Source organism: Callionymus lyra, chromosome 14 (genome assembly GCF_982586985.1).
Source record: "Callionymus lyra chromosome 14, fCalLyr1.hap1.1, whole genome shotgun sequence".
Lineage (NCBI taxonomy): Eukaryota > Metazoa > Chordata > Actinopteri > Syngnathiformes > Callionymidae > Callionymus > Callionymus lyra.
The window spans coordinates 3,207,076-3,230,906 of NC_141831.1; the positions used below are offsets into that span (position 1 = coordinate 3,207,076).

The window sequence follows — 23,831 nt, forward strand, 5'->3', positions numbered from 1 at the left end:
TCGTCCGGACCGGGAGCAGAACCGCGGGACCATGGCGGAGTCCAGTCCGCTGCGGGGCTTCCCTCGCCTGCGCCGGGCCGCGGTGAGTTCTAGGAGGAGAGGAGGAGGAAAGGAGGAGGAGAATGGGAGGAGGATGCAGGGCGGTGAGGAGACTGCAGCACAGATGCTCTTCTCCTCCACTGCGACATCCTCTCCTCCTCTCCTCCTCTCATCCTCTCATCCTCCTCTTCCTCTCATCCTCTCATCCTCCTCTTCCTCTCCTCCTCTCCTCCTCTCCTCCTCTCCTCCTCTCCTCCTCTCCTCCTCCATCACTTCTCTCATTCATGTCAGAACGAGTCTCGATCTGATCCATGAAGGTTTGTGTGAAGTGATGCAGATCCAGCCCGGGATGCTTCGGTACCGCAGGCTGGACTCAGAACCATCTTGACCTTCTGTGTTTGCAGATGAAACTCAATGATGAGAAAAAGAACTTTGACCCCAATAATGTCTGCTTTGATACCTGAAGTGTGACGTGAGACAGACTCACGTGAAGGTGAACCGAGAACACAAATAGTTAATGTTTGTTTCCTCGTGACGACGTGACGTCGAGCAGACGTGCAGAGAAGTTTCCCAGCAGCCTTTGTGCCTAAAGTTACACTTCCTGTCGTGCAGAGTTTTGAGAATATTGTGTGGTTGGATTTAAACATTAAAAATACGCATTTATAGTTTTTAAGAATTAAATTAAATTGTTTCTCAATTGAAAAGTTCAATTATTTTATCAGATTATTCTTAAAGCGTCAGCAGACATGACCAACAGAGCACAGAGCTACTGATCAAACTTTCAACCAATCATGTGACGACGTAAAAGCATGTGATCAAGTATCTACTTTACTCTTTTTTTTAAAACATTTTATTGACATTTTTATATTGAATTTGAAAGGTTACGAATAAAAATAGTTTTTTTTAATTATTTGAATGAAAATATTAAATTATAAGTGTTAAAAAATGTTCATTTTGAAAATATTTGAAAAATAAATTCAACCTTTTAATAAAGAAATGATAAAACTTAAATGAAACAACATTTAAATGAACAACATTTAATGTTAATTCAACCTTAAATATTCCAATGACGCTGTTTAACTTAATATTGAAGTAAGTAAGAAAGAGAAGAAATGAAGGAATTAAAAGAATAAAATCTCTGGATCTGGTGCAGGAGAGGAGAGAGAGTGAGGGATGAGGAGGAGAGAGTGAGGGATGAGGAGAGAGTGAGGGATGAGGAGAGAGAGTGAGGGATGAGGAGGAGAGAGTGAGGGATGAGGAGGAGAGAGTGAGGGATGAGGAGGAGAGAGTGAGGGATGAGGAGGAGAGAGTGAGGGATGAGGAGAGAGTGAGGGATGAGGAGAGAGTGAGGGATGATGAGGAGAGAGTGAGGGATGAGGAAGATAAAGACCCGTTGATTGACAGCACATCCATCACTCTGACACACTCCTGAAGTCTGAAGCTCTTCTTTAAAGATCCACGTCAGTGTCCAGTTATAGATCCAGTAACAGTAACAGTAACAACTAAAATAAACAGATTAAAAAACACACTCGTTTCAATTTGCAAAATGTTATTAAAACATTATTAATTGACAAGTGAAGGTTTGATTAGTTCACTGTTGTTTACACTTATTTAGCACTTTTGCATTTTTATTTCCCTTTGTAGGTGTTTTTAATAATAATAATAATAATAATAATACAGTGTTGTTCAGCTTTATTGTTATTTAACTATTTACAAACTATCCTTGTATTGTTTTTAAGCATTTAATTTAATGGTTTCTAAATTAATAAGTGTTATTTTTTGTCACCAGACATTACCAACAGAGCACAGAGCTACTGGATCTAACTTTCAACCAATCATGTGACTCACAGACGATCATGTGATGACGTAGAAGCGCGTGAAGAAGCTATGCTACTCTTTTAGCATTTTATTGACATTTTCATATTGAATTTAAGTTTTTAATTGTTTGGGACAAAATTTGTGTAAAAAAACCCCAACAACATTCAATTTTAAATGGTTGGAAAAACAAATTCAAACTTTTAGTTTAGAAATAATTGAATTAAATTATTCATAAAACTTAAATGAACCTTTAAAGTAAAGAAAATATGAATAAAAAGTATAGAAACAAGTGGTGAACTATCATCGTATGCTGATGATGTCACACTGTTGACGGTGACGTTCGTACTTCTGTTACTCGGCTGCATCATCAGAACTTCTTCCTTCGCAGACGTCGTTCCCCGGGAACCTTCACCTGGTCCTGGTGCTGCGACCCACCAACCTGTTCAACTCGCCCGCCAGCCCGTCCTCCAGCACCGACCTGGGCTTCCGCTTCAGCCAGGACGACTTCCTGCTGAAGATGCCGGTGAGAGAGACCCGACGACGGGACCTCAACACGTTTGTGTCGTTGTTGTGTTGTTGTTGTTGTGTGCAGGTGGTGATGCTGCGCTCCGTGGGCGATCTTCTGCGCTACATCGACGAAAACCATCTGGCCTCGGACTTCACGGGCAAGGCCGAGTACTGCCGCAGTGACTGGATCGTCCTCCGCTCGGTAAAGTATAGAGAGGCACTGAGGCGGCGCATACCTCTGCCAAGGACCTGATGATCAAACACTGCATACAGTCGGCAAATGAAAACAACTTTAAAGACTCACTAAGTACCAAGTGCTAAGACTTGGGGCCTGGAATTGAACCTGCAAACTAGACTCAAGCACGGAGTCACGACCACGATGATGTTTATGCTGCTACATTATTACGAGCAGCACGTCTGGACTACACAACTTTAAGTACACAACTTTAACTACACAACTTTAACTTTGTGACATCAGCATTAACACTTGTACTCACCACAGTCACGTCACACTTGGTTTGAATCATCGTGTTTCATTTCAACAGCAGTTAGAAACTGTACAAGTGAACGACAAAACCTTCAAAACCTTCTTGTATCCATGTGGTACAAATACTGTAATATTTAGACTATAATGCGCAATTTTAATGAACGAGTCTATTTTTATAAATAAGGCAGACTCCATTGTAAGGTGTGTAGTACAGATTAGTATTGTTACTACTATGGATCCTATAGGAGGAATACTACAGAGGCTCACAGAGGAGCATTATTGTGAAGCCTCACAGAGTATTATTATGAAGCCTCTCAGATCATTATTGTGAAGACTAACAGAGTATTATTGTGAAGCCTCACAGAGTATTATTATGAAGCCTCTCAGGTCATTATTGTGAAGCCTCACAGAGTATTATTGTGAAGCCTCACAGAGTATTATTATGAAGCCTCTCAGATCATTATTGTGAAGACTAACAGAGTATTATTGTGAAGCCTCACAGAGTATTATTATGAAGCCTCTCAGGTCATTATTGTGAAGCCTCACAGAGTATTATTGTGAAGCCTCTCAGATCATTATTGTGAAACCTTGCTGAGTATTATTGTGAAGCCTCACAGAGTATTATTATGAAGCCTTTCTGAGTATTATTGTGAAGACTCACAGAGTATTATTATGAAGCCTTTCTGAGTATTATTATGAAGCCTCTCAGATCATTATTGTGAAGCCTTTCTGAGTATTATTGTGAAGACTCACAGAGTATTATTATGAAGCCTCTCAGATCATTATTGTGAAGCCTCACAGAGTATTATTATGAAGCCTCTCAGATCATTATTGTGAAGCCTTTCTGAGTATTATTGTGAAGACTCACAGAGTATTATTATGAAGCCTCTCAGATCATTATTGTGAAGCCTCACAGAGTATTATTATGAAGCCTCTCAGATCATTATTGCGAAGCCTCAGATAGTATTATTGTGAAGCCTTGCTGAGTATTATTGTGAAGCCTTGCGGAGTAAAACTACTAAGCCTTGCTGAGTATTATTATGAAGCCTCTCAGAGTATTATTGTGAAGCCTCACAGAGTATTATTGTGAAGCCTCTCAGTGTATTATTGTGAAACCTTGCTGAGTATTATTGTGAAGCCTTGCGGAGTAAAACTACTAAGCCTTGCTGAGTATTATTATGAAGCCTCTCAGAGTATTATTGTGAAGCCTCACAGAGTATTATTGTGAAGCCTTGCCGAGTATTATTGTGAAGCCTCTGAGTGTATTATTGTGAAACCTTGCTGAGTATTATTGTGAAGCCTTGCGGAGTAAAACTACTAAGCCTCTCAGAGTATTATTATGAAGCCTCTCAGAGTATTATTGTGAAGCCTCACATAGTATTATTGCAAAGCCTTGCTGAGTATTATTGTGAAGCCTCTCAGAGTATTATTGTGAAACCTCTCAGCAGGACAGGTTAACACTAACAAAACACAAACACAGTAAGGATGAGGAAGATGGCGATGAAACCTTCAACAGGGTCATGATCCAGATGGTTATTCAGAAGCTTCTCTTCTCTCAGGCCATCGAGAGTTTCGCAGTGACGGTGAAAGACATCGCGCAGCTGCTGCAGGGCTTCGGCGCCGAGATCTCGGAGACGGAACTTCCGGACGAGGCGAACGCCATCGAGTTCCTGCTGCACTCGCACACACATCGCTACCGACAGATGAAGGTCAGCGCCAGCGTCCTCGTCCTCGTCTTCGCTGACGCTCTCTGCTTTCAGGACGACATCCGGAGCGTGTTGAAGGAAGGACGTCTGCTGGCCTCCAACCTGGAGACGGTCAGGAGCTCCAAGAGGGACGTGGAGGACGAGGGAGACATGCTGGCCGACATGGACACGGTCCAGAGGTGCGTCCACAAGTACATCACAGTCAGAGTATTACATCAATAATACAACTTCAAATGTTTTTTTAATAAATCAATCATTTCTATGTTCAATGGTTGGATTTGTTTATGTTTTTTACATGATGAGTTTGATACATTATAATTCAAGTAATAAAAAATATATTTTTTAATTCAATATTTTGTCATTTTAAATTCAATATGAAAATGTTTTTCTTATTTTATAAATAATTGAATAAAAACCTGTGAATATTTTGAAAACGAAAAAAACTTTTTTTAAAGATAAAATTTGATATTTTTATTTCAATAATTAAAAAGATACATTTTCCTAATTCAATATTTTTTTATTCATTGTCTTTTACATTCAATATAATAATGTTGGTATAATAGCATCACCAGACATTACCAACAGAGCACAGAGCTACTGGATCGTTTGCTTCTATATCATCACATGAACTTATGGCACATGATTGGCTGATATTTGATATTACAAGTACATATATAGTAAGTAAGTAAGTAAGTAAGTAATTATTATTTGTATAGTGCTAAACTTTAAAGTTTAGAGATGTTTCTCAGTTGAAGGAAACAGTTTCTGGTCAGTTTTCTACAGTGTTGAACAAGAGACATGTCTTTGATCATCAACAATCACCAGAGTTTCAGTTTTGTCCACATTTAGCTGCAGAGTGTTTTCACTCATTGTTTGATTTCTAGCAAACAATTGACTTAGCTGTTCAGCCGAGCTGGATGTCATCAGCAAAAATGTGATAAGAAACATCAGGAAATCTCTGAATGATTTTACAGAGGGGAATCATAGCATACAGCAAAAACAATTAAGGACCCAGGGTCAGTTGGGTCTAAGCCTGGCTTTTTGAGCAGAGGCTCCACAATGGCATGTTTAAATGCATTGGGAAAAACCCCTGTGGAAAGGGAGAGGTTCACCATATTGGTAACCCAGGGGCCAATTACATCAAATACTTTGATAAAAAGCCTACAAGGAAGGACGTCATCTGAGCAAGAGGAGGGTTTCATCTTGTTCACTAGTGCCGAAATATCACCCAGAGATACAGCATTGAAGGAAGACCAAGAGGAGGAGAGGGGCTCAGAGACAGTAGGGGTTCCAAACAAAGGGGGAGAGATTTTCTCTTTGATCAATTTAATTTTGTCAATGAAAAATCTCAACAATGCATTGCTGTCAGCTTCACAGAAGACAGGCGTGATTTGAGGAGCAGGTGTATACTGTATATATATATATTTTAAGTTTCAATATTTATTGTGTTAAATTGAATCAATATTCTGATGTCACTGCTATTCATGACGGTTTCTGCTCAAAAGTCCCAACAATGTTCCTCAACTCTCCACTTTCCCGTCTCCAGGCTCTTGGCTCAGCTCAGAGACATGGAGGAGGCGTTCGACGGCTTCTTCGAGAAGCACCACCTGAAGCTGCACCAGTACCACCAGCTGCTGCACTACGAGAGCAGCTTCCACCAGGTGAGTGACGACAGGTGAGCGAGGACAGGTGAGCGACTCCCGTCCTCTGACTGCACTGCAGATGGAGGAGGACCTGGAGAGGGTGTGGGCTCAGGAGAAGGGGATCCTGGACCTGGGGACGACCGTGGGTCAGACGGAGCAGCTGCTGAAGGAGCTGGAGCTGCTGGACCAACAAGCTCAGGTCAGTGTTTGTTCATTTGAAGTTCGTCAGCGACACCAGAGCGACTGATTCTTTTCTAATGTTGAAACTTCTTCATTGAAATGTACATTTTTAAAGCATTTATTTTTTATTGAATCATTTCTATGTAGAAAAACAAGTTGAAACATTTTCTTTTAATATAAATGAACTTTTTATTGGTTTATTGATGTTTTTGTTTTATTATTTTTAAATAGTTTAATTCAATAATCTCTAAATTGAATGATTTGATTTTTTTCTTCGTTTTTATTGATAGTTCAATCTATAAAAAAAAAGGATTCATAATGTATTACTTTATTTAAACATAGAGTTGGATATTTTAATTCCAATATATAAATATATATTTTTTTTCTAAATTCAATATTTTAAAATTAATAGTCTTTTAAATTCAATATAAATGTTGGTATAATAGAGTCTCCAGACCAAACCAACAGAGCACAGAGATACTTGATCGTCTGATTCCTCATCACGTGATCGTGTGCGTGTCACATGATTGGCTGAAAGTTTCATCCAGTAGCTCTGTGCTCTGTTAGTAATGTCTGGCGACTCTAATATACCAACATTTATACACACACAAAAAAAATTAATTAAAAAAAAATATATATATATATATTGTGTAATTACAATATCAAACTCTGGGGTTAAATAAGGTAATTTATTTAGAAAATATTTTATTTTTTAAATTCAATTATTACAAAAAAACAATGAAATCATTTAATGCCATTATTCTGATTCCACTAAAGTACTTCCATCATATTTATTTTAGTTATACTTTAAGTAATGTCGTGGAAAGTAACTATTTTCTTAGAACCCACGTTATGACTTCGTTAAAGTCGTGCACGTGAACTGATGATCATGTCAAACCCTGTGACGTCACCGGGCTCAGGACCACATGGGTCGCGCTCAGATCCTGATCCTGCACGGACACCAACTGGCCGCCAACCATCACTACGCGCTGGCGCTCATCATCCAGAGGTGCAACGAGCTGCGACACCTGTGTGACGTCATCACCAGCAGCGTGCGCGTCAAGCGAGCGTCGCTCACGCGCGCACGAGACCTGCTGCTGCGACTGGAGGAGGTGAGATTCCCGGTCTGCCCATGAGCAAGTTGACATGACCACTGGTCCTCGTGCGTGTGCGTGTGCGTGTGCGTCAGGCTCTGCGCTGGTGTGATGAAGGCGCGTACCTGCTGGCCAGTCAGATGGTGGACAGGTTCCAGACCAAAGAGGGCGCTCAGGAAGCCTTGCAGTACCTGAGCGACCACCAGGAGAGGGCGCCAAGTGCCGTGAAAAACAGCCATGACACGTTAAGCCTTGATTTTGAAGCCATTGTGACGCCACAGCTGCAGGTGACGCGTCATCACCTGAACACACAACTATTTTGACTATAATCAATTAATTTTCAACTATAATCAAACAATTTTCAACTATAATCAAACAATTTTCAACTATAATCAAACAATTTTCAACTGTAATCAATTAATTTTCAACTGTAATCAAACAATTTTCAACTAAAATCAAACAATTGTGTTGCTACAGTCCCAGATCGCCGTGGTAACAGATAAGCTGAGGTCCATGCAGACCATGATCAGGAACAGGGAACAGTGCCTCAGGAAGTTGGCAGACGTTCAGGTCAGACCTATTCAACTGGTGGCCCCCAGACCTGAACCCGACGCCTGCTCGCAGCGTAACAAGTCTCCGCTGTTCTCGCCCAAACACGGTGAAGCTCCTCCCACCGTCAGAACATCCTCAAAATCCATCATTTCATAGTTTCTTTCTTGATCTTCAGTCGACTTCAATGTGCTGAACTCCAAGTTCTCCTTCGATCTGCTTCCTGGGAAGCGAGCGGCGAGAAGGACCAGCAGTCAACCCAAGGTGTGCGTCGTCGTCCACATGAACGACCTTGATCGTGACCTCTACTCTGAGTCTCTCCTGGATGTTCTCGTAGATCGAGGTGATGCACGACTACCAGGGGAACCTCAGCTGCCTGTACGGACCTCTCTCCGAGACCGACTCCGAGGCAGAAGACAACCCGGAGCAAGTCACTCGGTATCGAACTTTCGACCTCAGACCAGACTGTGTTTGCTGATGAAATGTTTCTCAACGCAGACACATCATGAAGGAGCTGATAGTGACTGAGAGAATCTACGTGGAGGAGCTTCTGTCAGTGCTGCTGGTGAGTACTTTAGTATTTAGTACTTTAACTGTAATCAAACAATATTTAACTGTAATCAAACAAATCAGTTGTCAAAGCTGCTAGAACCAGTTCAGCCCCCGGTCCTAGTGAAGTGCCATATGTTGTCTACAAAAGATGCCCCAGACTCTTGAAGCGACTGTGGACAATCCTCAAAGTCACCTGGAGAAGAGGGAAGGTAGCACATCAGTGGAGACATGCAGACGGGTCTGGATTCCAAAGGAGGAGAGCTCAAGTACCATTGAGCAGTTTAGGGTCTTCTCACTCCTCAGTGTTGAGGGCAAGATATGCCTCAGTATCGTTGCCAAGTGCATGACAGAGTTCCTCCTGCGGAACAACTACATTGATACCTCTGTGCAGAAGGGTGGGATCCCAAAGGTTCCAGGATGCATCGAGCATACAGGAGTTGTCACTCAGCTGATCCCGGAGGCACGTGAAGGCAAAGGAAACCTGGCAGTCCTTTGGCTAGATCTTGCCAACACCTATGGGTCTATGCCACACAAACTGGTGGAAACCTCACTACAACGACACTACGTTCCAGGCAAGATCAGGGACATCATACTGGATTACTACAGCTGCTTCAGCTTGAGAGTCAACTCTGGAACAGTAACGTCGACATGTCATCGGGTTGAGAAGGGCATTATCACCGGATGCAATATTTCAGTGATATTGTTTGCCTTGGCCATGAATATGGTGGTGAAGTCAACAGAAGTGGAGTGCAGAGGCCCACTTACAAACTGCGTCATGCGGCAGCCCCCCATCAGAGCATTCATGGATGACCTGACAGTGACTACAACATCAGTCCCCGGGCTGTAGATGGATCCTGCAAGGCCTTGAACGTCTTATCAGCTGGGCATGGATGGACTTCAAGCCAGCCAAGTCCAGGTCCCTGGTGGTGATGAGGGCAAAGGTAACAGACAAGTTCCCCGTTGTGATAGAAGGCATCCGGATCCCAACTGTGAAAGAGAAGCCAGTAAAGAGCCTGGGCAAGATTTACTACTGCACCTTAAAGGACACAGCAGCACTCCGATCAACAACATAGGAGTTGGGAACCTGGCTCACAGCAGTGGATAAGTCTGGGCTTCCAGCAGTATGACGTGCCAATGACCACCGTCAAGTGCTTACCACAAAGCCTCAGCAGCAAGTGGAAGGCTCAGGATGCAGTCAACCAAGACCTCGCTACAAAAAGTCCCAGGGAAAGGAGAGGTGACAGCTGATCCAGGAGGAGATCCAAGCAGGGGTGAAGGAAGCCCGATGTAGTAGGAAAGTAGGGATGCGGCAGTAGGGCGCATGGACCTGATGGGAAAAGGCAGTCGTTCCTTATACAGTCAGTGTATGATGTACTCCTAAGCCCATCCAACATCTTTCGCTGGGGCTTAGCCAAGACCCCACTGTGCTCTCTCTGCCAGAAAGCCGGATCGTTGGAGCACATCCTAAGCTGCTGCCCACGTGCACTTGGAGATGGGCGTTACCGTGTGCGCCATGACCAGGTGCTACGGTAAACAATTTTCTAACCTACATGTCATTGCAGAGGTAATCAGCACCGGCATCTCCACCAGCAAACATTAACAACCAACAAGGCAGTCCATTGCTTTGTTAGAGCTGGGGAAAAGCCACAGCAGCGTAGGACTCAAGTAGGGGGGCTGCTGGCACCCACTCGGGACTGGCAGCTGAAGGTGGACCTAGGAAGACAGCTCAAGTTCCCTGATAACATCGCGTTGACCAAATACCAGGCCAGACATAGTCCTGGTGTCTGAAAAAACAAAGCAAGTGGTCCTGCTGGAGCCAACTGTCCACTGGGAAGACCGGATGGAAGAGGCCTTCAAAAGGAAGAGGGCCAAGTATGAGGAGCTTGCAGGCGAATGCCGTAGCAGGGGATGGAGGACACGATGCAACCCCATCGATGTCAGGTGCAGAGGGTTTGTCTGCGAGTCTCTCATCAGGGCACAAGCGGGGGATCCGTGGGCTAAACAACCTACTAAGACACAAGCCGGGGCCTCATCAACCCTGGCTGGGTCACCTGGGTGAGGGTGTCTGTTGTGAGACCCGAAACACCCTATAAACCCAGGACACAACACTGATGATGTGTCTAAGTTGAACCAAGAGTGTTTGCAGTAACAAACAGTTTTCAACTGTGGTGTCTTCAGGGCTACAGAGCTGAGATGGAAGACCCCTCCATGTTGGATCTTCTTCCTCCTGCGCTCCACAGTCAGAAGGACGTCCTCTTTGGGAACATGCCAGAGATCTATCAGTTCCACAGCAGGTACAGGTCCAGATCCAGGCCTTGTAATCGAGCACAGAGTCGTCCATCTGAGTGTGATGTTTGTCCAGGATCTTCCTCCAGGACCTGCAGGCGTGTCTGGAGACTCCGGAGAGAGTTGGCGCCTGTTTCCTGAGACGGGTGAGAAAGAGAGGGTGAGAGTAGAACTGAAGGTCCGTGTTACGACGCTCTGACTCGTAACACCTGTGTGTGTGTGTGTGTGTGTATGTCCATGTGTGTGTTTGTGCGTGTGTGTGTGTATGTGTGTGTATGTGTGTGTGTGTGTGTGTGTGTGTGTGTGTGTGTGTGTGTGTGTGTGAGGCAGAAGGAGAAGTTCCAGGTGTATGAACGTTACTGCCAGAACAAGCCGAGCTCGGAGCTTCTGTGGAGACGATGCAGTGACTCTCAGTTCTTTCAGGTGCATTATTAACTGTTAATTAACTTGAATTAATAAAACAACATTAATTAAATTAAATATAGAGTTTACTAAATGAATAAGAAGTTCACTAACTGTCCTACAGGAGTGTCAGAAGAAGCTGGATCACAAACTGGGTCTGGACTCGTATCTGCTCAAACCAGTGCAGAGACTCACCAAGTACCAGCTGCTGCTCAAGGTTGTTGTGTTTCTTCATACGAGCAGAAAATACTCATGTTTACACTGATGTTTACACTGATCAACAATGGTACATGAAACACACAAATACTTAGTGCTTAATAACAGTTGTGTGTGTCGACTAAAGTAGTTCATTAAAGTGTTTGTTTATTAATATTACATTTTGGACGGTGAATCATATTGAAGCTAATATTATTTAACATTGTAGCTAGCAATGCTAGCTTTAGCATAGTCAATAACAACAGAAAACTATAGCTTAAGATTTTGTAGCTAACCAAGCTAGCTTTAGCATAGTCAATAACAACAGAAAACTATAGTTTAGGATTTTGTAGCTAACCAAGCTAGCTTTAGCATAGTCAATAAAAACAGAAAACTATAGCTTAAGATTTTGTAGCTAACCAAGCTAGCTTTAGCATAGTCAATAACAACAGAAAACTATAGTTTGGGATTTTGTAGCTAACCAAGCTAGCTTTAGCATAGTCAATAACAACAGAAAACTATAGCTTAAGATTTTGTAGCTAACCAAGCTAGCTTTAGCTTAGTCAATAACAACAGAAAACTATAGCTTAAGATGTTGTTGCTAACCAAGCTAGCTTTAGCTTAGTCAATAACAACAGAAAACTATAGCTTAAGATGTTGTAGCTAACCAAGCTAGCTTTAGCTTAGTCAATAACAACAGAAAACTATAGCTTAAGATTTTGTAGCTAACCAAGCTAGCTTTAGCATAGTCAATAACAACAGAAAACTATAGCTTAAGTTTTTGTAGCTAACCAAGCTAGCTTTAGCATAGTCAATAACAAAATAAATCTATAGTTTAAGATTTTGTAGCTTACCAAGCTAGCTTCAGCATATAAAATAACAAGTGTAGCTAAACTTTGTAGCTGCTCATGCTAGCTTTATCATCTTCTATTACAACAGACAACAGAGGCTAAATTTTGAAGCTAGCCAAGCTAGCTTTAGCATTCTCTATAACAACGGGCAACTGTAGCTAAAATTTGTATCTAGCCAAGCTAGCTTTAGCATTTTCTATTACAACAAACAAATGTAGCTCAAGTGTGTACTGTAGCACTCTAAGACAACATATTTAAATGACCCCTTTTTTTAAATTTATTAATTAATTAACATCTTAAAGTACCAACTATAATGTGATATACATTGAACGCTGTTCATTAAATATATATATATATATATATATATATATATATATATATATACTGTATATATATTTAATGATATATATATATATATCTATAGATATATGTAATATAAATTGATCTTCATCTCCTGTGAGCAGGAGCTGCTGAGACGCTGTCCAGAGACGCAGTACCACAGTGAACTGCAGGAGGCGCTAGACTCTATGCTGGAGTTACTCAAGTCCGTCAACGACTCCATGCATCAGATCGCGATCACTGGGTACCAGGTGCGTCTGTACTGCAGTACTGACTAAAAGATTTAATTTTACTATTTTTTAATAATTACATTTTTAAACAATAATCAAATATTTTCAAATTATATAAAAACAATTTTACACATAGAGTTCGATATTCTTATTCCAATAATAATAATAAAAAAAGTCCGAAATTCAATAATATTTTTAAATTCAATATATAAATGTTGGTATAATAGAGTCACCAGACCAAACCAAACGAGCACCGGGCTACTGATTAAACTTTGAACCAATCATACGACACTTTTATACCTCGAGAAATGTATGGTATATATTGAATTTATTAGGCGATAAAATTCTATTTGTACATATTTTTTTTTATTAATTATTGGATTTAGAATATCAAACTCTATTTGAAAATATTTTAATTTGATTTAATTAAATTATTAATATAAAACTAATTCAATCATTGAATAAAGAAATTATTATATTAAATGATGATAAAAAAAAAAAAACGTTTGAAAGGTTCTATCAATATTCTGTTGACCGTCATGCTCTTCTTCTCGCGGGTCTGACCCAGGGTGACCTCGGCCAGCTGGGGCGCGTTCTGATGCAGGGGGGCTTCAGCGTGTGGATCAGCCACAAGAGGGCAGCAGTGAGGATGAAGGAGCTGGCGCGCTTCAAGCCCATGCAGAGACACCTGTTCCTCTACGAGCTGGCGCTGCTCTTCTGCAAGCGCAGGGACGAGGACCACCACGAGGGGGCGCCCTTCTACAGCTTCAAGTCCTGCCTGCGGGTCAGAGTTCAGATCTGAGATCCTCTCGTGAACGTGGTGACGTCATTGACTCTGTGTGTGTGTGTGCGTGTGTGTGTGTGTGTGTGTGTGTAGATGAGTTCAGCAGGCGTCACTGAGAACGTGAAGGGAGACGTGAAGAAGTTCGAGGTCTGGTACAGCAGCAGGGAGGTGGTCTACGTCGTGCAGGTATGACGTCACACCTGGATCAACGAGTGAATCAGCGCCAGAATATTCGTTAGAACTTTTTTTTTTTTATTGGAGAATTTAATACATTTTTGGTTATTGGTTTCATTTGTTCAAAACTTTTCTTTATTAAAGATTCACTTTATTTTATTTTTTTTAATAATTGATACAAAAATATGAATATTTTCACACAGAGTTTGGTATTTTTATTCCAATAATTCGAAAATACATGTTAATAATTAAAAAAATGTTTTTAATTTGTAGTCTTTTAAATTCAATATATAAATGTTGGTATAATAGAGTCTCCAGACCAAACCAACAGAGCACAGAGATACTTGATCGAGCGATTCTATGTCGTCATGTGATCGTCTTTAGCCTCATGATTGGCTGAGAGTTTGATCAGTAGATCTGTGCTCTGTTTGTAATGTCTGGAGACTCTATTATACCAACATTTATATATTGAATTTAAAAGACTATGAATTTAAAAATATTGAAAAGTATTAAAAAAGATAATTTTGAAAATATATAAACTTCTGAATTATTTTCCAATTTATTTTTGAGTAGATATTGTTTTATTTACTTATTTTTTGTTCAATATTTACGTCCGTTTCAGTTTCTTTCTCATAAAATTGCAGATCAGACACTATAACAAGTGACATTTGTAGCTTAACATCGTAGCTAACCAAGCTAATTTTAGCATAGTCAATAACAACAGACAAATATAGCAAAACATTGTATCCAGCCAAGCTAGCTTTAGCATTCTCGACAACAACAGGCAACTGTAGCTTAAAGGTGAGGCTAGCCATGCTAGCTTTAGGATAGTCAATAACAACAGACAACTACACAATAGCTTAACATTGTAGCTAGCCAAGTTAGCTTTAGCATCTTCTACAACAACACACAACTGTAGCTAAACTTTGTATCTAGCCAAGCTAGCTTTGCCATCTTCTACAACAACAGACCACTGTAGCTAAACTTTGTATCTAGCCAAACTAGCTTTAGCATCTTCTACAACAACACACAACTGTAGCTAAACTTTGTATCTAGCCAAGCTAGCTTTAGCATCTTCTACAACAACAGACCACTGTAGCTAAACTTTGTATCTAGCCAAGCTAGCTTTAGCATCTTCTATAACAACACACAGCTGTAGCTAAACTTTGTATCTAGCTAAACTAGCTTAGCATCTTCTATAACAACCCACAACTGTAGCTAAACTTTGTATCTAACCAAGCTAGCTTTAGCATCTTCTACAACAACAGACCACTGTAGCTAAACTTTATATCTAACCAAACTAGCTTTAGCATCTTCTACAACAACAGACCACTGTAGCTAAACTTTATATCTAACCAAACTAGCTTTAGCATCTTCTACAACAACAGACCACTGTAGCTAAACTTTATATCTAACCAAACTAGCTTTAGCATAGTCAATAACAACAGACAAATATAGCAAAACATTGTATCCAGCCAAGCTAGCTTTAGCATTCTCGACAACAACAGGCAACTGTAGCTTAAAGGTGTGGCTAGCCATGCTAGCTTTAGGATAGTCAATAACAACAGACAACTACACAATAGCTTAACATAGTAGCTAGCCAAGTTAGCTTTAGCATCTTCTACAACAACACACAACTGTAGCTAAACTTTGTATCTAACCAAACTAGCTTTAGCATCTTCTACAACAACACACAACTGTAGCTAAACTTTGTATCTAGCCAAGCTAGCTTTAGCATCTTCTATAACAACACACAACTATAGCTAAACTTTGTATCTAGCCAAACTAGCTTTAGTATATTCTACAAAAACACACAACTGTAGCTAAACTTTGTATCTAGCCAAGCTAGCTTTGCCATCTTCTACAACAACAGACCACTGTAGCTAAACTTTGTATCTAGCCAAGCTAGCTTTGCCATCTTCTACAACAACAGACCACTGTAGCTAAACTTTGTATCTAGCCAAACTAGCTTTAGCATCTTCTACAACAACACACAACCGTAGCTAAACTTTGTATCTAGCCAAGCTAGCTTTAGCATCTTCTACAACAACAGACCACTGTAGCTAAACTTTGTATCTAGCCAAGCTAGCTTTAGCATCTTCTACAACAACAGACCACTGTAGCTAAACTTTGTATCTAGCCAAGCTAGCTTTAGCATCTTCTATAACAACACACAGCTGTAGCTAAACTTTGTATCTAGCCAAGCTAGCTTTAGCATCTTCTACAACAACAGACCACTGTAGCTAAACTTTGTATCTAACCAAACTAGCTTTAGCATCTTCTACAACAACACACAACTGTAGCTAAACTTTGTATCTAGCCAAGCTAGCTTTAGCATCTTCTATAACAACACACAACTATAGCTAAACTTTGTATCTAGCCAAACTAGCTTTAGTATATTCTACAACAACACACAACTGTAGCTAAACTTTGTATCTAGCCAAGCTAGCTTTGCCATCTTCTACAACAACAGACCACTGTAGCTAAACTTTGTATCTAGCCAAGCTAGCTTTGCCATCTTCTACAACAACAGACCACTGTAGCTAAACTTTGTATCTAGCCAAACTAGCTTTAGCATCTTCTACAACAACACACAACCGTAGCTAAACTTTGTATCTAGCCAAGCTAGCTTTAGCATCTTCTACAACAACAGACCACTGTAGCTAAACTTTGTATCTAGCCAAGCTAGCTTTAGCATCTTCTACAACAACAGACCACTGTAGCTAAACTTTGTATCTAGCCAAGCTAGCTTTAGCATCTTCTATAACAACACACAGCTGTAGCTAAACTTTGTATCTAGCCAAGCTAGCTTTAGCATCTTCTACAACAACAGACCACTGTAGCTAAACTTTATATCTAACCAAACTAGCTTTAGCATCTTCTACAACAACAGACCACTGTAGCTAAACTTTATATCTAACCAAACTAGCTTTAGCATCTTCTACAACAATAGTACATTTTTAAAGTTCAATTTATTCAGAAAAACAATTCAAAGCATAAACATTTCACTGAGAACATGATGAACCTCCTGCTGCTCTTCAGGCTCCGTCCGTGGAGGTGAAGGACGCCTGGTTGTCGGGGATCAAGAAGGTCATCAACAACCTTCAGAATCATCCTCCAGGTTCGTCCTTCACTCGCCTCGTGTCATGAACGTGTTTTGATGATGGTGTCGCTTCCAGATGAAGCTGCTGCTCTCCAGCGCTCCGACAGGTGAGTCTCTGCACGACATGATGGTTCTAGTGTTTGAAGACGGTGTTTGTTTCTGCACGAGGTGATGCTGGTCCACGCACTTCACTCATCTTTACGTCATGTGTCAGAGAAACTAACCTTTCAAACCTCTGTCACTTCGTTTGAACCACATTTAAACACGTCGATAGAACTTCCATGATCGTTAGCTCAGTTGCTAACAGCTAGCTTAGCATTAGCTAGCAAGAGATTGTGTCTCTCGTGGAAGTGGATCAGTGTTTTATGAAGTCAATGTTTCTGTTAAAATGTTCTTTAATTGATTAAAATCCATGCAAGTGCTTGTGTGAACCTTCAAAACTGTTGGGGGTCCAGATGGAAACACTGACCTTTTGTTCCTAATGAGCCATATTTCATTATTTTTTACTTTCTTTAAATCTACTCAAGTCTTTAATGAAAGACACGTCAATACGAAGGTCACGTGACCTTCAGAGGTTCATGTCAGATTCTACTAGAGTACTACTTTTAAATACTGTAAGTAGTACTGCATGAAAGTATGTTAGAGATGTAGTCGAGCAGATATACAATAATATAAACAATAAACAATAAACAATACAATATTATAAACAATAAACAATACAATATTATAAACAATAAACAATACAATATTATAAACAATAAACAATGAAATATTATAAACAATAAACAATACAATATTATAAACAATAAACAATACAATATTATAAACAATAAATAATAAACAATACTAATAACAATCATTTCATTGTTTTTAGACGCGATCAGACGAGAATTCTGTGTAAAAGTTATGTTTGACAGACGCTCATCACGTATGAAGGTAGTTTTTATTCTATATCATCGAATCAATTATACATTTTTTATTCAAACACAATTTTTTTAAAAACATGTTTTGTTTGAATTGCGGCAAATTATTATTTGATTGAATTTTTTTCATGGAAGAATTTTTGTTCAATTGAAAATGTTTTGATTAAAGAAATGTTGGTTTTAATTAAATGTTTTTGTGATTGAAATTATTTGAAGCAATTTTTACTTTTTTACTTAATTTGTTTATTGTAAGATTTTTTTTTTATTGAAAATACTTTTTGATTTAAACAATTTTGTTTTTAATTAAAGTTTTTTTCATTTTATTGAAATAACTTTTTGTTGAATTTTTTTTTGAATTCTTTATTTTGATTGAAAACTTTTTTTTTGGTATTTATTTTTTCAAATAAAGAATTCGGAATTTTTAATAAAGCAATTTTGTTTTGATTGTAAATATTTTTGATTTGTTAAAAATGTAAGCTTATTTTTTAGGCAGTTTTTTATTTAAGAAACTATTCGTTGAAACACTTTTTTGATTGAAAATATTGTTTTTTGATTGAAAAAACTTTATTTGTGGATTATTATCTTCATTTCTATCAACAAGAATTCAAATGTATTTAAATCAACAAAAAACTCCCTCCATGCGTCATAAGTGGTTGATTTGTTTGATTTTGCTGGTCTGCGGGTCAAAGGTCATATGCTAACGCGTCATATATTCGGCTCCAGAGTCTGAACTATATGTGAGGATGAAGAACGTGGATGATCTTGTTGTGCTCGTGTCTGGTTCTTGTGGTTCTTCTGCTCGTGACATCAGTGCGTCGGGGGTGTGTGTGTCGTGGGGTGCGGCGCCGTCGGGGGCCTGCTCAGCGTGTCTCCCTGTCACTCACAGCTCCATGACGACAAGCCACGCCCACTCGTCCAGGGAGGAGGAGTCAACACACAGCAGCCCCGCCCACTCCGAGCCCGTGGTCCAGTCGCCGCCTCGCAGTGAGTCCGGTATCTCTTATCTTATCTTGTCTTATCTTATCTTATCTTATCTTATCTTATCTTATCTTAAACTTATCTCATCTTATCTTATCTTATCTTGTCTTGTCTTGTCTTGTCTTGTCTTATCTTGTCTTATCGTATGTTATCTTATGTTATCTTGTCTTATTTTATCTTGTCTTGTCTTGTCTTGTTTTATCTTATCTTATCTTGTCTTGTCTTGTCTTGTCTTGTTTTATCTTATCTTATCTTATCTTATTTTATCTTGTCTTATCTTATCTTATCTTGTCTTGTCTTTTCTTGTCTTGTCTAATGTTATCTTATCTTGTCTTGTCTTGTTTTATCTTATCTTATCTTATCTTGTCTTGTCTTATGTTATCTTGTCTTATGTAATCTAATGTTATCTTATCTTATCTTTTCTTATCTTGTCTTGTCTTGTCTTATCTTATCTTATCTTATCTTATCTTGTCTTGTCTTGTCTTGTTTTATCTTATCTTATCTTATTTTATCTTGTCTTATCTTATCTTATCTTGTCTTGTCTTTTCTTGTCTTGTCTAATGTTATCTTATCTTGTCTTGTCTTGTTTTATCTTATCTTATCTTATTTTATCTTTTCTTGTCTTATGTAATCTAATGTTATCTTATCTTGTCTTATCTTATCTTGTCTTGTCTTGTCTTGTCTAATGTTATCTTATCTTATCTTATCTCATCTTATCTCAGGCTGGCCCGTCTCTCCTCACACCGTGGCCGTCTGCGAGGGTCTGGAGGACTGGGGGGCCACTGATCTGTCCACCCTGTCGGACTCAGACGACGAGGACCTGCTCACTCCCCTGGTGAGGGTCTTGCTTTGGTTTCTTTAAGATTAAAATAATCTATGCACAAATGTGTCTTAACTTTAGAAAAGCTTTAAGTTGAATAACAGGGAAATAAAAATACTGAATAAAATACAATACATGTATTACTAAATATAATAATAATAATACTATTCAAAATGGGGTTGAAGTTCTATTTAATCAAAAAGTTCTTTTTTATAAAAAACAACAACATATTCTTGCTTTAATGATGCGTTTTCTCACAATATTCCATTTTTAATTTTACTCTATGATAGGTAGCTGTAGCTTTAGCTTTAACTTTAACTTTAGCTGTAGCTTTAGCTGTAGCTGTAGCTGTAGCTTTAGCTTTAGCACTTGTATTTTCTCTCTGTCGTTTTTGTCTCCTCGTCCACATCAAATCTTCTGAATATTTCAAAAATGATTATTATTAACACGTCTTAAGAAATTGTACCTGAAACTAACTATTATTATTATATTATTAATCCTAATTAAAACTACTGTATATGTGAGGGACAGTGTTAGCTTTGCACCGTTAGCATTCCGTGAGCTACTGTGGCTAACTCCCTTTTTCTCTCTGAGATTTTAACTGTTTCCTTGTGTATAATAAACACTACAGATTTGTGTGTAAAACATGTTTTTAAAATGTTTATTCAGAGTAAGAGATGCTAACTGGTCCAAAGCTAGTATTAGCATTAAAAGCTAAACTTGTGTTTATTAGGAAATTCCTAATGTGACTAATTTAATAGTTTCTCGTTTCCTTGAACTGTTTTTAAATAAACAATATTACAGTGAGTTTATATTATAGTTTATCGAAGAAGAAGGTTTTATTAAACAGTAAACGTTAAACTGGATGATTTATTTATAGATAAATTCACTTTAATTGTGTTTTTTAAAATTGAAAACAAGAAAAAGTTAATTTCAAAATAATATATTTGAAAAACCAATGGTTCCTGGACACACACACACACACACACACACACACACACACACACACACACACACACACACACACACTGTGTTAACTACACAATGGTTGTGCGACAGGTGGCAGGAAGGTACCGGGTGCTGGTGGAGAGCAGCATGGCGAGCACTGATGACATCATCTTCAACTGCGGCGACATCATCCAGCTGCTGCACGAGGACTCGTCGGGGTTTTGGTAAAAATCACGACAGTCGTTTATATTTATAGTCGTTTAATAAATATATTTATTGATCGCGTCTCAGGAACGTGAGGAACATCAGCCGCGAGGAGGAAGGACGAGTTCTCCCCGAGGACCTGCACAGGATTCTGGGACAGACTTGCTGAGAACTTTGATTCTACACACACACACACACACACACACACACACACACTCACACTAACACACACACACACATTCCAGCTTAGTCTCCATCAGCCGTCCTTGACCAGGTCATGTGACACGTGTCCATCAATCAAGCTGAAGCACAACATTATTTCTGGCGTCGGATCGAAGACACTTTTTATTTTTCTATTCTCCAGATGTTAGATTTAGCGACGTTAGCGTTTAGCTTTTCTCCGTCACACACTCATCTCTGTGCCAAACCGCCGATCATGAGTTCGAATCCCTTCGCGTTCGTCGTCACGGATCAAGAACGCGTCGCACGATTCGTTCCGACGTGACATTTTTACGACGTCGACCCTGACCTTGACCCCGGACGAACCTCTGGCTCCGCCTCCTCCGAGCAATAACTGTGTGTTTAGTCCTTGACGGACGATCATGTATCAACTCGTTTGTCATTTTAATCTCATCTGGAAGAAATAAGCAAATTGAAAAACCAAGGAATAAACCAACACCTGATACTTGAAAGAATGAAAGATTTACATTCGAAAAATATTTAGTTAAAAATAATAAATAAAACTTGGTCCTTCAATGAATCAGGGAAGTACTCAGAGCTTCACTTTGTGTTTATGTTACACACACTTCTACACAACAAGACCCAACAATAACATTTTGAAAGCTTTCTTTGAGTTTTTGAAAATGTATTAAAAAAAATACTTGATGTGAGGATCTTTCTTCCTCTAACATCTGACGCTCATAACAACTTAAATAACAATAAACAATAAATGGATCTTAGAGACTTTTTAATGTTCAGTATTGATTTCATTTTTTAATAATTTCTTCAAAGTTTATAGTGTTTCTTTTGGGCTTTTTTTAACACTTACTTTGGATCTATTTAGTTATTTTTTTCAGCTGAGGACGAGAGGATACATGTGTCCAGCAGCTTTTGATTTGGAAAAAAACACAACAATTAAAAGAAACATTTATTTACACTGCCCTTATCGGAATCATGTTTTTTGAGTCTTTAACATGAGAGAAGTACTGTGAATACTTTCCTGATGCGCTGTATTTATAAAAGTTTCTTAACGTATATTAAAAACACACAAAGTGAGTAAATTGGTTTGTGTTGCCGCAATAAAAACTCATATTTACAGGCAATTTTTGGACGATAGATTCCAACGATAACTGTAATATATTTAAAAGAAGCGTGTTTTGAATGTAGCTACAAACTACACTGGTGGTGTAATCGTGCACGTATGGCTGCAGTGACTGCAGTGACAACGTCAAACAAAAAGACAATATAAAAAGAGATTTATTTTGTTTTTAATATATATTTTTGGCAGCTAACGCCGTCCATGTGTGGCTGATGTTTTGCCACATGGACAAATGTTACGGTGAGGATGAGTGACGCGTCAAGACATTAGAAGATACGAAGAGCATTTATCTTTCCTTCAAAACACTCGACCTCTCGTTAGTTTGAATGTTTTTCTGCACACCATCGAATAGAAAAGACGTATTTTGCGGTGAAAGAACCTCCTGACGTTTCCATCGTGTCGTCGTGAAAAGCGAGGGTTCAATCGACGACGATGCAGTTGAATCCATAACGGCGTCTGATCGATGTTGTTTCTCCTGCAGCAGTTTGAGCGTCGCAGTAGTAAAAACGCTGCTGCGTGGACATTTATTTTTCCGCTGACTCGGCACTTTCGGCGCCACCGGGGGAAATATTAGCAGGAGTGTGTTTGTAGCAGCGAGTGTGCGATTGTTCAGTCTGTTCACGACAACATCATCCATCACAGGAGCAACAACGAGCTTCGCTTCGCTAAAGGTCACTTGTTCGCACCTTCGGTCGCGGATGTTGTTGTTTTGAGGATAATTATTTTCTTTCAAAGGTGTATATTTTATCAGGTTTCACTTGCCGTGACCACTTTTGTCTTGCTCGTCCAGTTCCCTTTTCACGACCAGCAACGGACGACGTCTCGATCGACACGAACGAATCTCTATAGTTTTCATTTTAGCTTCATCTGTTAGCACAAAACTAGCCACTTAGCTCGGACGGTAAAAAAGGGTTCAATCCCAGCTCCGGATTAGATCGTCGTGTCCCTGAGCAGGACGCTTGACTCCTGCGTCGCGGCCTACTGCCATCGGTGTGTGAGCTGCTCAGGAGAAAATGCTAAACGCTTGAATGTAAAACATGTTTGATCATGATTTAAATCTAAAACCGGTTCCATTTATTTTAAATCTAACAATGTTGAATATCTTGACAGAGCGTCGCCCCCTCATGGTCGTCGTAGACACTACATCAGTCATGTCTGGTGACGATGAGACGCTCTTAAGACGTTGTTTGTACTTGAAGGAAGTGTCGACGGATGATCGTCCACCGCTCGCCTCTTACGTTCACATCAAGAGCTTCTTTGCACACGACCTTCGCTGCTTTTGCTCATTTTGCACTTTTATATGTTGATCGACTGAAAACGCTTGTGACGAACATTAGACCAAATAAAAGCACATTTGATTTCAACTTGTGTGATTCTTCCTGTGAGAAAACATGGATTCACTTTGATACCGTGAAGTTTTTATCCACAATGACGTATAGACGTTCTAAGGAGCCTCTGAAGGGACAAACTGAGCCTGAGAAACCTGGGTGTTGTTTTTGATAAAGACATGTCTCTAGTTCAACACTGAAGAAAACTGACCAGAAACTGAGAAAAATCTCTAAACTTAGGAAAATTTTGTCACAACATGATCTGGATCTTATAATCCATGTGTTTATGTCGTTTGGACTATTGTAACAGTTTGTTTTCATGTCTTAACAAGAAGGATGTGTCTCGTCTGCTGTTGATTCAAAACTCTGCAGC

General features: G+C 39.5%; 1 protein-coding gene across 1 annotated transcript; it reads left to right on the plus strand.

Annotated features, from left to right (window-relative positions):
• Positions 1–23,445, plus strand: mcf2b (MCF.2 cell line derived transforming sequence b). The gene is made up of 26 exons (XM_087807410.1): positions 1–82; positions 2,246–2,380; positions 2,450–2,566; positions 4,411–4,560; positions 4,612–4,736; positions 6,104–6,218; positions 6,280–6,399; positions 7,301–7,492; positions 7,570–7,761; positions 7,952–8,132; positions 8,202–8,287; positions 8,361–8,461; positions 8,522–8,588; positions 10,754–10,869; positions 10,938–11,007; positions 11,192–11,284; positions 11,388–11,480; positions 12,774–12,899; positions 13,447–13,662; positions 13,756–13,848; positions 16,879–16,957; positions 17,016–17,046; positions 18,674–18,846; positions 19,563–19,675; positions 20,720–20,832; positions 20,900–23,445. The coding sequence occupies exons 1-26, from the start codon at positions 32–34 to the stop codon at positions 20,979–20,981; spliced, it is 3,030 nt and encodes a 1,009-aa protein (XP_087663536.1). The 5' UTR covers positions 1–31; the 3' UTR covers positions 20,982–23,445.
• Positions 23,446–23,831: the final 386 nt, after the last annotated feature.